Source organism: Leguminivora glycinivorella, chromosome 6 (assembly GCF_023078275.1).
Source record: "Leguminivora glycinivorella isolate SPB_JAAS2020 chromosome 6, LegGlyc_1.1, whole genome shotgun sequence".
NCBI lineage: Eukaryota > Metazoa > Arthropoda > Insecta > Lepidoptera > Tortricidae > Leguminivora > Leguminivora glycinivorella.
This window is the reverse complement of record NC_062976.1, coordinates 2,989,426-3,004,260: the sequence shown is the minus strand read 5'-3', so window position 1 is coordinate 3,004,260 and position 14,835 is coordinate 2,989,426. Positions and strand designations below refer to the sequence as shown.

The following is a 14,835-nucleotide window of genomic DNA, read 5'->3' as shown; positions in this document are numbered from 1 at the left end:
TGGTCAGTATTCCAAAAATACGCACTAAGCGTTTCGCTTCAACATTTCTTTTGCGAACCGCCAAGGAGTGGAATGCCCTGCCTGAGTCTGTGTTTCCGCACGAGTACAATCCAGGTCTCTTTAAAGCAAGAGTAAATAGGTATCTCATCTTAGGTAAGCGTGCTCCCCCGTAGACCGCATCATCACTTACCATCAGGTGTGATCGTGGTCAAACGTCTACCTATCCATACTAAAAAAAAAAAAACTAGAAGCGCAGTCACTTTTATTATGAGGACGATTTTATCCCTAAAATTAAACTCTCCCAGACAACTTGTGAATTTGGCTAGTATATACTTTATCCCACATGCATAAAAATGCACTTGCACCAAATGCAGCATTCATGTTCCATGAATAACCGATGAGAGACGAAAGTGCACTCAGTGTCTTTTATTGAATAAATGGTTTCGGGCAAAATAAACTTTTGGCAAAGAAACTTGGCACGATCACTCACGCCTTTCCTTTCAAGTTTAATTTTGTGGGTATTTACACTATTTACCACAAAACTACTTACTACTAATTTAGATAGAGGAAACAAGTTCATCTATTTGTATAGGTATAGGGGCCGAGCGTGTCAGATTTATTACTGAAGTTCTTACTTGTCTGTAATTTGAAATCTAACTTAGACCCTTGAGTGTTCATAATTTTTGTGGTGTTGCAATTTATTTTTTTGTTTTTGTTGACTTTAAGTTACAAAAATTTACACCCATTGTTATATGCCTACTTGAAAAATAAATATTTAATTTTCATGTTTTTTCATCAATACCACTAGATTTTTGTCCTTCGTGTTACAAAAATTCGCCATTTTCCAAAGAAATGGCTATCGTCATGTTTTTATTACACTTTTGGAATGCTACGTTCAAAGCCATCTTGTCCACACATTCTTCTAAATTTAAATAATAATCATAAACTTAAAATTAGCTGCTGACAAACAACAGCAATATGCGAGCATCTATGCGGAGTGCTCTTAAAACCACATAAAAACTTTACGACCCACAAGAAAAATAGTAACGTCAGCTAACAATAAACACCATGTTAACCACTTAGAGGGAAACTAATAAAAGGCCACAAAATCATACAAAAAATTAAAATTTTATGACAAAAGTGTGCAAGAAAATATCATTGTCATGATATTGTAATATTTGTGATTCACGATGACGAACATGTTTGTCTGTCCGTTTACGATCAAAATCATGCGTTTTCTCTACAGCGTGTATTTTTGATATATTACCAGAGACCAAGATTTTAGTGCTAAGAACCCATACAACAACTTATTAGTTAGGACAAAACTTAGCGTAGGTAATTAATTTAAAAAATATATATTGAGCATTGAGCAGCAATGAATTGCGTGCATAGGGTTGCAAATAGAAAAAAAAAACCAAATGTTTTTTTTTTCAGACATATGAAACAAAACATGAAAAAAAACCGAACACCATTGTTATTTTTTCTAAAAATGGCTTTTTTTCAGATGAATAAATAATACGACAATAATGGTTTTTCGTGATTTGTTACGTTTCAATAACAATAACGTACATTTTAATTCGATAAACATTCATTATACAAACGTTTATTGGGGAATCCCTGATGCGGCGTGGAGCGTGGAGAGGCGGTGGTGTTGCCAACAGTAAATAGTGATAACTACTAACTACAGATTTCGTAAATGTTAGTTTTATAAAACCAGAAATTAAAGTTATTAAATTAAATTCGTTTATTAGTGAACATAAAGACCAAAAAACCGTATAAAAGTATTAACTGCTTTGCAAATTTTGAGATTTCATACTTTAGAAAAAACACATACTCCAGAAAAAAACTGTTTTTTTTTTTCACGGTTTTTTTTTCGTTTTTTTTTTTTTAAGCCAGAAAAAAAACCGTTTTTTTGCAACCCTATGCGTGCATATATTTGTAATTAAGTTATCACTGGTGACGTTTCTTGCGTCAAGTCAAAGTCAAGACAGCTAAGTACTAGAACTAGGTCCTAGTACGACGTATTGAACAAAAATAAATTAGCAATGCATTGCGGGCTGAATTATTTTGTATGAAAAAATAGTATGTGGTAAGTACCTAATTTTTACCCACGACGGCACGGAGAAGGTATATGCGTTTTTAAGAAAATATGTTCCGTATCATATACCTACTAATAACGCTTTAAATATGCGGTAATATAAAAATACACACTGTATATTAACAAACCAAAGTCGTAAAAAACTGTCATACACATACATATGTTATGTCGAACGATTTGAAATCGGAAATCAATCCATCAAGAGAGCCCGCTAAAGGTGTTCGGATTAGTTCCCATTCACGAACGAATGATTAATGGTTGTCGTACATTCCCATTCCCATGTTTACAGGAGGTTTAACCGTTTAAGTAAACTAGCTGGAGTGGTAAAGTTAGCCCTTTGTAATGCGAGTTGTAAAGTTGTAAGTAAAGATCAATACTAAGAAAACTTTTTTTTTTTTTTTTTATACTACGTCGGTGGCAAACAAGCATACGGCCCGCCTGATGAAAACTGTAGCTTTCTTTCCATAACAAAGTTCTTATGTTTTCGTACACTTCTGCAATAAGGATATTCTATGAGAATTTATGTTAAGATTTCATATGAAAACGCCCTTGAAGCTATATGGTCTGTAATGGATAGTTAAGTCTGACTAGAGTTACTTGTAATAGGGGCTTCTATATATTTTGAGTTATGATGATCTTTACCATGAGACAGGCCGTGTGCTTGTGTAGGTACTACCAATACGGAATTCATAACCTAACCACAAAATTAAAATTTTGAAAAAACCCCCGACCGCGATATAGTGGACCGATTTTTATGAAACATGGCTAAGAAGTAAGAACACTCCCGACTAACTCAGCTTTCAAACAAAAAAAAACTTAATCGAAATCGGTTCATCCGTTCGGGAGCTACGATGCCACAGACAGACACACACACAGACAGACAGACAAACAGACAGACAGACAAACAGACAGACAGACACGTCAAACTTATAACACCCCGTCGTTTTTGCGTCGGGGGTTAAAAACACTCACCTGCAACAAACTGTTCAAGTTCATACAGTTTTGCAGGGTACTGTACTAGACTAAGACACTATATTATTTTAATAATTCAAAATTAATAAATAAATAGAAATTCTAAAAGCTATTTCTGATTCCTTAATAATCCCAGGATTTAACAAACATTCTCTCACTGAAAACTAATTTGGCAACAATCTCCAAAAATCGGACGCCAAAACAAGTAAATAAAAGTCAGTCCAGTCGTGCGATGCAATGAATTGCCGGATTTACTTCCAGAATGTGCATTATTTATTTTCGTTTTTTTTTCTCCACATTGGAAGGTCACTTGACTTGTGTCGCTTAACTTCAAACTTGGGTACATCCATTCTGCTATAAGGTTGATTATCTTTCAGATCATATTACATTTTTATGTATTCAACCTTAAAGCGGAATGGATTCACCCAAGTTTGAAGTTAAGCACACTTTTTTGAAGGATATAAATATAAAACATTTCAGTAAAATAAACAGAAAAGTACCACCGCACTTGTTTACCTGCCCTCGGTCCTTTCTTTCTTAAATAAAATTCATACAAATAGCAATAAAAGAAGTAGGTATGCAAAAAGCAATTATTTGACAACACATTTAAAATAACTCCAATAATAATGAACTTTTTCAGTATAAGTACAGATGGTGTTCTTTTTACGCACTAGTGCGAGAAGTGGTTCATTATGTGCCAGGTCGAAACTTCGGATGGCCATCTGTACTGAAAAACGTCGTACGATACACGTGCAAAAAGGAAATTCGTAACTCGTGTCGAAAACACGTGTCTTAATTTATCGCCACTCGTTTCGAACTTCCTTTTTTACGCACTAACGCACTTGTATCGTAATGTACTATTTCATTGCTATCCCAGCCCATTTACCCCGCGTTAGAAAAGCGCGTCACGTGTCTAGTCTACGAGGAGACAGTGTGAAATTACTTCTACCACTTCTTAACCCCTTTCATACCAAAGTACAAAAGTATAATTTGCATAATTTTGTAAATGCTTCCTTTGCAGTTATGCTTATGAAACATGTCTATTATTTTCTTTAAAAGTTAGCGGACAAGAACGAAATAATAACAAAGGGGAACCAAAATACTTGTCACCTATTCTTATTCATTTCATATTTATTTTTAATAACTTCCGCAATCACTACACAGACAATGCAAAAATAGTATTTTCTAATGTATTCTGACCTACCATTCATGCATCGTAGCCATTAAAAAAAACTGCACAATGGCACCCCTCGATCTACTAATATCGAATCACGGCGATTAGGATGCACGAAAAAATGGGCCAAGGGCGAGCTGACATTCAGTTATTCGGGGTTCTATGATAACAAGAAACTATCGGCCCGATTGTAAGTTACAATCGGGCCGATAGTTTCTTTGTAACATTAAAATACATGAAATATTGGTTGTACATACGATGAGGATCGAATATGTTGGACACTAACGAAAATGACACGTTTATATAAATAAACGTCCATTTCGACACAGACAGATAGGTACATATATAATAAGTATACTACCAATATACTAAATACATATATTGCAGTGCAATCTTATTTGATTGTTTGTGAAATAAAACTATAATGAACCTTTTAGTGTTTGGGAAACTGTATGTACCTACGTACTTATAAGTGTGTAATAAATCTGTAAATAGTTACCCTTTGTTTCAATTAAGTAAGTCATGTAATTTATACGTTTGCGTGTTTGTTAAAGTTATTGTTTTATTACACGGAATTATTCGGTAGGTACGGTATGGGTACTCGACCACTTAACGGAAAGCTACCTATATGTGAATAAACCGTTTATAAAGTAAGCACGGAGTTCTAATATACCTACTATAAATATGAATGTGTAGGTGTAGGTACAGTCAACTTACTTACTTGGCTGGCGCGATAACCAAGTTTTGGCCTCCAACACAAGGGCACGCCATTTTGATCGGAGGAGGTATACTTATAATAAATGCACACTTTCGTGTGCTCTGACAACTGTGTTTGGGAATAATGGTTTGAGCTTATGTGTGTCAACAAAAATTTTACAGTACTTATACAAGTCATGAACTCACATAGAATATCATTGCGTTGCGTTATTTGCAATAATATAATTATGTGAAATTCCTATTAAATAAATAAATAAATAAAATATTGGGGGACACCTTACACAGATCACTATGGGTACTCAGCGACGATATACTTACTTATGTAGATAAATACATTAGTACTTATATACATATAAAACATCCATGACTCAGGAACAAATATTTGTGCTCATCACACAAATAAATGTCCTTACCGGGATTCGAACCGGTACCGCGGCTTAGCAGGCAGGGTAACTACGCGCTAGGCCAGACCGGTCGTCAAATAATAAATAGTTCTCACTTTATTATTTATGTCACTCGAAATTTAATTTAAACGAACTCTTTTATCCTTTGAAGAATAACATTGGTTAGTAACCGTACGGATCCCTAAACTTTGCCCTAGTGGCTTAATGGCCGTCTGTCAGTGCGTATGAAATTATCATCTGTGCCGTATTCCTAGCGAAGGGGATAGCAATGAAGCCATTTGTCAAATACACTCGCGGATTTATTTTCTATGATTTAATTTAATTTTCTGATTTCTGTGCAAGAGATAGTCTGACGAGTAGGTAGTTCGGTTTTTAGGGTTCCTTAGTCAACCCTTATAGTTTCGCCATGTCTGTCTGTCCGTCCGTCCGCGGATAATCTCAGTAACCGTTAGCACTAGAAAGCTGAAATTTGGTACCAATATGTATATCAATCACGCCAACAAATTGCAAAAATAAAAAATTGAAAAAAATGTTTTATTAGGGTACATGTAAAGTGGGGGCAGATATTTTTTTTCATTCCAACCCCAACGTGTGATATATTGTTGGATAGGTATTTAAAAATGAATAAGGGTTTACTAAGATCGTTTTTTGATAATATTAATATTTTCGGAAATAATCGCTCCTAAAGAAAAAAAGTGCGTCCCCCCCCTCTAACTTTTGAACCATACGTTTAAAAAATATGAAAAAAATCACAAAAGTAGAACTTTATAAAGACTTTCTAGGAAAATTGTTTTGAACTTTAAGATTCAGTAGTTTTTGAGAAAAATACGGAAAACTACGGAACCCTACACTGAGCGTGGCCCGACACGCTCTTGGCCGGTTTTTGAATGTTACGTACGACATGACTTATATTGACCGGGATATACCTAAAGCGTGATTATCTTAAAAGGTAAAAAGGTAATCACGGTTTATATCCCGGCCATAGATTCAGATTCAGATTCAGATTTATTTATTTCTCAAAATCCATACATATTTTTAATTAAAAACTAACAAAAAAATTCACACATATCGACGGTAGTAAGTACAAGGTAGGTACAAGGCATAAGACATATGAGTCATATCACATATAAAACTAACCGTAAATCATTTAAAACTCTTATTGTTACGTACGAGCTTTCATGACAATGATTATCCTAATAACCTAACCACAAAATTAAAATTTTGAAAAAACCCCGCCCGCGACATAGTGGACCGATTTTCATGAAACATGGCTAAGAACACTCCCGACTAACTCAGATTTCAGACAAAAAAAAAACAAATCTAAATCGGTTCATCCGTTCGGGAGCTACGATGCCAAAGACAGACACACACAGACAGACAGACAGTCACGTCAAACTTATAACACCCCGTCGTTTTTGTGTCGGGGGTTAAAAAGCAATTGTTACAAATGGACAACACGTCAGGATGCTTTATGTTTTGTGTTTTTAAAAACTAAACCGTCTTTTAACCCTCAAAAGGGAGCTTAGGTACAGTCAGCTGCAAAAGTGTATGGCGAATTGATCAATGAATTCATTCATCATTACTCCACACAAGTTTTCAGCTCACTGTACCGACAAGTGTACCTATAGGTACACTGCATAAGTGAAATGCACCAGCTAAAAAAAATCGCTGTACTGTATTCGCCTACAATTCAATGTTTGCATTCCATGGCAAAACGCCGTTTATTTCCGAGATTATCATCACATAAAACCCGATGATATGCAAATTATACATTACCCACTACCTACTTTACTGGTATACCCAATTTAACTTGCAAATTTTGCTTGCAATTGTAAATAAGAAAGTAACCTAAAATCTCTGTAAAGTGTGTGTGTGTGTGTTATCTAAGAATTTATGTCCAAAGATATTGATTTCCATGTAATTATATTCTCAATTTATTAGGTCTCCTTGCAGAAATACCTATAGGTATTTCACTGAGAAAAAAATATAGTAAGGAATACTCTGATAATTAATATTTTCCACTATTTTCTTCGTATATTGACGTTTATTTGTTTTGTTGAATTAAAGCAAATTAATTAAGTTGTACATTGGATTAGACGTTCGTCCTACTTCCACCAAGGTCAAAGTGGCACCGAAAAATATTCATCTCCTGGTAACCATTGTAACCAGACATGTAATCCTATGCCGAGTCAGACGACGCAACGGAGCCACGCTGTTACGTCGTCGCCCAAATCTAATGTTTAATTTGTTTCTTTTCAGGGTTCCGTAGTCAACTAGGAACCCTTATAGTTTCGCCATGTCTGTCTGTCCGTCCGTCCGTCCGTCCGTCCGTCCGTCCGTCCGTCCGCGGATAATCTCAGTAACCGTTAGCACTAGAAAGCTGAAATTTGGTACCAATATGTATATCAATCACGCAAAGTGCAAAAAATAAAAAATGGAAAAAAATGTTTTATTAGGGTACCCCCCCTACATGTAAAGTGGGGGCTGATATTTTTTTTCATTCCAACCCCAACGTGTGATATATTGTTGGATAGGTATTAAAAAATGAATAAGGGTTTACTAAGATAGTTTTTTGATAATATTAATATTTTCGGAAATAATCGCTCCTAAAGGAAAAAAAAGTGCGTCCCCCCCCTCTAACTTTTGAACCATATGTTTAAAAAATATGAAAAAAATCACAAAAGTAGAACTTTATAAATACTTTCTAGGAAAATTATTTTGAACTTGATAGGTTCAGTAGTTTTTGAGAAAAATACGGAAAACTACGGAACCCTACACTGAGCGTGGCCCGACACGCTCTTGGCCGGTTTTTTGTATGTCTTTTGTATTTTTTTTTGTGAGTCATGTTTTGTATTTTGTAGTTTCACAGTGCCTTGGTGTAAACTGTAATGCTGTGTTACTTTTTGATTAAATAAATAAATAAATATAACATAATCGCAGTTCGACAGTGTACAAACAATCGTACTTCACAAAGAGATTATTTGCTTTCGAAGCTTTACAAATAAACTTCTGCTACGAGCTACGGTGGAGTTTATCGTCATGGCCAGCGTTGTTCGAAATGTTTGTAGCGTTGTGCAAAAAAACTGTTTCCTAGAGCGATACCAGACTGCAGTCTGTTTTTTTAAACTACATATAAAGTAAGCAGGTGTAACTGCCATATGATTTTTACCTGATGCTAACTAAATATTTATTTAAATACAAACCTTTTAATCAATCATCCCCAAATACCTGGCTTATTAAATTATCTCTATGTTTTTGTACATAATACTTATGTCCAAACCGGGTCAGCATTTGGAAAACTTCAAAAGTTGAAAATATCCATAACATTAGAAGCACTGCACATCACAACCCTTTCTTACATTGAATAAAATAAATTTATATCTTTCAAAACGTCTGTGACTGCAAATTCTTTTACATATTCTACTAAATACCTCAAGTAAAAGACTTTAACTTGTATCGGTGTTCTATGTAATAGTCGCAAGTTCGAGTCCTGCCGAGGTGTCCATTTTTTCCACATTTCTTTGTATAAAAAAAAACATAAAATAATTATAAACAACTATTGTTATCTCACCTATAAGCCCATCCACTCCCAATACCAACAATCCCACGTGCCATAGCGCGAACGCGCTCAACATTTTCCCAAGCTCACATCCTCCATTTTCCACCAAACACTATCAGATAACACTTAACGCACTAATCACTCAATCTCATTAACTTACACACGCCATCGTATTAATAATTGGATTTAAAGTTGAATGACTGCGTACGTAAATACGAAAGACGCAAATTCTAGCGCGCGCGACGCGTGCTCCCCCGTCGAAAGCTAGCGCGGTACTGAATTTTCTTCGTAGCGACAGCGCGTAGCAAAGCTTTTTGGGAAAGCCCTCAAAGATTGATCGAGTTTTCATTGGCATGCAAGTGTGGGTGACGATGACGGTCTCTTCTCTAGTTTAAGTAGTTTGTCTATGACGTGTACAGCGGAGAGAATGGGGGTAGATAAATTCGCCTGAGGCAAAATTGACAGCGAGATAATTTCGCAATAAAGAACTTTTAATTCCAAGCTATTTTTACGCGGATCTAAACAGGTAGTGACGATGTATTATTAATTTATTACGAGATATTTTCATATCAATTTGACATTAATGATAATGATTTAGCTAGGTTTCCGTCTCCATCTGAGTAAAACTTTGTAGCTAAAACGAATTGACGTGATTTTTTAAGTGGAGATAGTAGAAAGGATGGAGAGTGACATAGGTTACTTTTTGTCTCTTGCTAACCCCCAATTTCGTAAAATGGGGTAGAAGTTTGTACAGAGCATTCTGTAATTTTCGAATTTAACGCGAGCGAAGCCGCGGGCAAAAGCTAGTATAATAATAAATAAGAAATAGGGATGACGACTACATAAATAATAACCTAACCACAAAATTAAAATTTTGAAAAAACCCCCGACCGCGACCTAGTGGACCGATTTTCATGAAACATGGCTAAGAGCACTCCCGACTAACACAGCTTTCAAATAAAAAAAACTAAATCGAAATCGGTTCATCCGTTCGGGAGCTACGATGCCACAGACAGACACACACACAGACAAACAGACAGACAGACAGACAGACAGACAGACAGACAGACAGACAGACACGTCAAACTTATAACACCCCTTCGTTTTTACGTCGGGGGTTAAAAATGGCATTCTGTTTAGTCCGTCAGTAGATCGTTCAAAAATACTGAACACATATTTTTTGCTTTTTCTAATACGAAGATATAGAGCATCAAAGTTCCGGAGTGGGGACTTGTGGCGTCACTTCTAAATAAAAAAACCGGCCAAGAGCGTGTCGGGCCACGCTCAGTGTAGGGTTCCGTAGTTTTCCGTATTTTTCTCAAAAACTACTAAACCTATCAAGTTCAAAACAATTTTCCTAGAAAGTCTTTATAAAGTTCTACTTTTGTGATTTTTTTCATATTTTTAAACATATGGTTCAAAAGTTAGAGGGGGGGGGGGCGCACTTTTTTTTTCTTTAGGAGCGATTATTTTCGAAAATATTAATAATATCAAAAAATGATTTTAGTAAACCCTTACTCATTTTAAATACCTATCCAACAATATATCACACGTTGGGATTGGTATGAATAAAAATTTCAGCCCCCACTTTACATGTAGGGGGGTACCCTAATAAAACATTTTTTTCCACTTTTTATTTTTTCACTTTGTTGGCGTGATTGATGTACATATTGGTACCAAATTTCAGCTTTCTAGTGCTAACGGTTACTGAGATTATCCGCGGACGGACGGACGGACGGACGGACAGACAGACATGGCGAAACTATAAGGGTTCCTAGTTGACTACGGAACCCTAAAAATTGTACCTAGGCGTGACGTCACGCGAAACTTCAACGCACTGTACCGTAGACATTTTTCGTTTAACGAGAAAAAAGAAAAAAATACGTCTAAAATTCTTTGATAATCTAACTGACGGACTAATTAGTTTTTTTAGTCGTCTCGCCTATTATTCAACTTTTGCAATAGCATTTTGTTGTGTTCGATATGATAATCCAGTATTTGACTTTAAAATTGACAGGATACAATTTGTAGTTTAATTTAATCGTGCCCCTCTAGGGCTGTTAATTTGCTGGATTCCGTGAGTCCATTTAAACCGGGACGTTAAACCGTGACTTCCATTCTAAGATTTAACAATATTAAAACGTAAAGCTTAACTTTAATACGTGCTTGTACCTACAACATTGGAAAAGTTCCTCGGAATAACAGTACCTACATTACGATACAATAGCGGAAAAGGAAATTATCGAAACGAGTGGCGATACATGAAAAAATCGGCCAAGAGCGTGTCGGCCCACGCTCAGTGTAGGGTTCCGTAGTTTTCCGTATTTTTCTCAAAACTACTGAACCTATCAAGTTCAAAACAATTTTCCTAGAAAGTCTTTATAAAGTTCTACTTTTGTGATTTTTTTCATATTTTTTAAACATACGGTTCAAAAGTTAGAGGGCCGGACGCACTTTTTTTTCCTTTAGGAGCGATTATTTCCGAAAATACTAATATTATCAAAAAAACCATCTTAGTAAACCTTTATTCATTTTTAAATACCTATCCAACAATATATGACACGTTGGAGTTGGAATGAAAAAAAATATCAGCCCCCACTTTACATGTAGGGGGGGGTACCCTAATAAAACATTTTTTTCCATTTTTTATTTTTGCACTTTGTCGGCGTGATTGAAATACATATTGGTACCAAATTTCAGCTTTCTAGTGCTAACGGTTACTGAGATTATCCGCGGACGGACGGACGGACGGACAGACAGACATGGCGAAACTATAAGGGTTCATAATTTTAGAACAAAACGGGACTTAATCGCGTAAACACTTATATTTATATTAGGCCCGACACACCGGCTGATGTCGTGAGTGTTGTGTGTAGGCAAAGTGACAACCCTAGCGCAAAAGTGAATAATCAAGAACAAGTGCGGGTAGTTCGAGAAACTCGCGCGGCTAGAAGATGTTGATGCAATTCCTCGCCAGTCTACCCGTGACCACGAACATAATGTGATGTTCGAAACGTCGGGCCTAATATAAATGTAAGTGTTTACGCGATTAAGTCCCGTTTTGTTCTAAAATTATGAGTGCAAATCGTGTTAGTCTAAATCAATATACTATAAGGGTTCCTAGTTGACTACGGAACCCTAAAAAGCGTTTTAACTTGACACGAGTTGCGAATTACCTCTTGACACGTGCCACATACATCGTGCGACGTTTTACAGTAGATATATGATATGGCCCTTCAAAGTTTGGACACGCGAGTAAAGTACTACTTTTTTTTATACCACGTCGGTGGCAAACAGGTATACAGTCCGCCTGATGGAAAGCGGTCACCGTAACCTATGGACGCCTGCAACTCAAGGGTGTCACATGCGCGTTGCCGACCCATTAGAAACTTGTACACTCCTTTTTTGAAGAACCCTATACTGTAGTTCATCGGGAATACCTCGGCAGGGAGCTCATTCCACAGCCGGAGCATCCGCGGGGGAAATTCCTCTGAAACCGCACAGTACGCGACCAGCGCATTTGCGCACAAGTGCGAAAAAATAGCACCATAAATTTAATTGTAAGTGCAAGATTCCATTGTATTATATTCCTCGTTCGAATTAACTTTACGCTCTTCTATTAAATATATTCCTTTTGAGGATTAAATTTAGGGAAGCAAAGTTACATATTATGTAACTTTGCTTCCTTGTAGCACAATCATTCCACATTGCCATTGTGATTGACCCAAATATCATACACTATTACACCACGAACGATCGGCGGCGTGGAAATGTCTCCACGCCCGCAGGCAACATCAAGATCGAAGGCACGCCTCACATTAGTATGGCAAAAGGGCCGACGCCACCTTAAAGCATGGACGAGTAAAGTGATAAAGACTGCCATATCTACTGGTAGAACGGTATTTCTTGCCCCCATGTGAACCACACTCAGGTTGGTTTCAATACAGTTCGAGAGATGGCGCTGCTAAATCAATTCTAATTTTAATTAACACAAGTCAAATTATATTCTATTGAAAATATTTCAACTTGTGCTATGTGTCACAATACTATATATATCTATAGATTACTCATATGAGAGAAGAGAGATAATTTTGACCTCAGCAGCTGTGACCTGGGTGGCCGAGCGGAAACAGGCATCTGCCGCGATTGCAGAGTACGCTGGTTCGATTCCAGCCTCAAGCACTGGAGGCCTTGGTCACTTTTTCTTTCATGTGTAATTTATTTCGGTTTTAATTGATTGCTTTAATGTGCCTTCAGACCTTCGAAACTTACTATTCTAAATGCCGGTAACGCACTTAAGTACAGTGTCTTTGCTGATGGGCCTTCACCTTCCCTTACTCTTCTGTTTTATATTCAAAATGTTGCAGTTTCCGAAAACTGCTTTTTAACATGAAGTAGTGATGTGCAAAATGCGGAAACTTTCCTAAAAAATCTTAGATTTCTCGAAAAATTCACGAAATTTTCACGAAAAATAAAGGGAATTTAAATTTATGAAATGGAAAGTTTCCATCCATACAATTGTCCATACAAAGTATGGAAAGTTTCCGAAGTTTTCTTATGTGAAAATTTCTGAATTATGGAAACTTTCCGTCGGCACATCAGTAAGGGTCCCCCCACATCTAGCGTCTTGCGAGCGTCGCGTCGGGCCAACTGTATGGGCAAAGCCTGACGCCGCGTCGACGTCGCGTCGACGCGGCGTCTTTTTCCATACAGTTGGCCCGACGCGACGCTCGCGAGACGCTAGATGTGGGGGGACCCTAACATGAAGCAAATTTTAAAATATGACAAACTTACTGAATGTGAATACCAATTTCTAAGTCTATATTTTACAATTTTGTAATCTTTCCCCTTGCATAAGTACATGTCAGTACCTACAAAAATAAATGTTCATACAATGCTATCTTATTGACAACCTTCAATATTTACTCGTCTCTACCTAAATAGACATAAAGGGCTCACTCGCTACTCCGCTCACGTCACGCGCCCTTTCCTATGTCGTTTCAAAACAGCTTAAGCGTGTAAAGACGTCATAAGGTATTAGTCTGTTTAAAGAAATACCTGAGCCGCTGGCGTTTTGATGAAAAAACAATAAATTCGATGGGACATGATGGGAATAGGTAATAATGAGTATGAAGGTTGTTGACGGTTCGACGCCCTTATTAGAGTAATTCCCGATAAGTTTGTACATTTGGATCACATCTCCAATTTTGATAAAAATTGGTAGGCTGATAAGAGTCCATGATGCTGATCAAGATCCACTAGGTTTCCCAAATTGTCCCAGGTAGTTTGTATGAAACCCTCTTTCAAGTTGATAAAAAGAAAGTTTCATACAAACTATACCTGGGACATTTTGGGAAACTTAGTGGATCTTGCTTCTTGCCCAGCATCATGGACTCTATCAGCCTACCATTTTTTATCAAAATCGGAGACGTGATCCAAATGTACAAACTTTTCGGGAATTGCTGATTAACCCTTTCAACGGCACGTGTATTGGCAACATGCGTGACAGAGTATATTAGCGCTGATTGTCACAGATACACGTTATCTTGTCCGTTTTCCCATTATCCAATCCGATATCGGATGTAGGGCCATATCTCATATGTATTTAAGCCGCCATCTTTGATTTTGAAATCCTTTCTACTTCGGCGGCCGTTGGAACTAATTTGACACCATACAATTTAATATGGAAAAGCCTACAAAATAAGGGGAGCACCACTCGTGCATATTTTTACTGAACACGATGTTTAAATAATTTCTTTAAGGAAACTGTAAGTCTAGTTTTAAAAATTTCCAGTGTTTATATACAAAAAGGTCGGCAACGCACCTCCAACACCTCTGGTGTTTCGGGTGTCCATGGGCGGCGGTGATCGCTTATCATCAGGCGACCTGTCTGCTCGTTTGCCTCCTATCC

General features: G+C 36.9%; 1 protein-coding gene across 1 annotated transcript in view; it reads right to left on the bottom strand.

Moving 5' to 3' along the window:
• Nucleotides 1–9,175, bottom strand: part of LOC125227624 — a 238,252-nt gene extending 229,077 nt beyond the window's left edge. Inside the window, exon 1 of the mRNA XM_048131980.1 lies at nucleotides 8,937–9,175. Within this exon, the coding sequence (XP_047987937.1) occupies nucleotides 8,937–9,000 (64 nt within the window). The 5' untranslated portion in view covers nucleotides 9,001–9,175. The remainder of the gene's footprint in view (nucleotides 1–8,936) is intronic.
• Nucleotides 9,176–14,835: the final 5,660 nt, after the last annotated feature.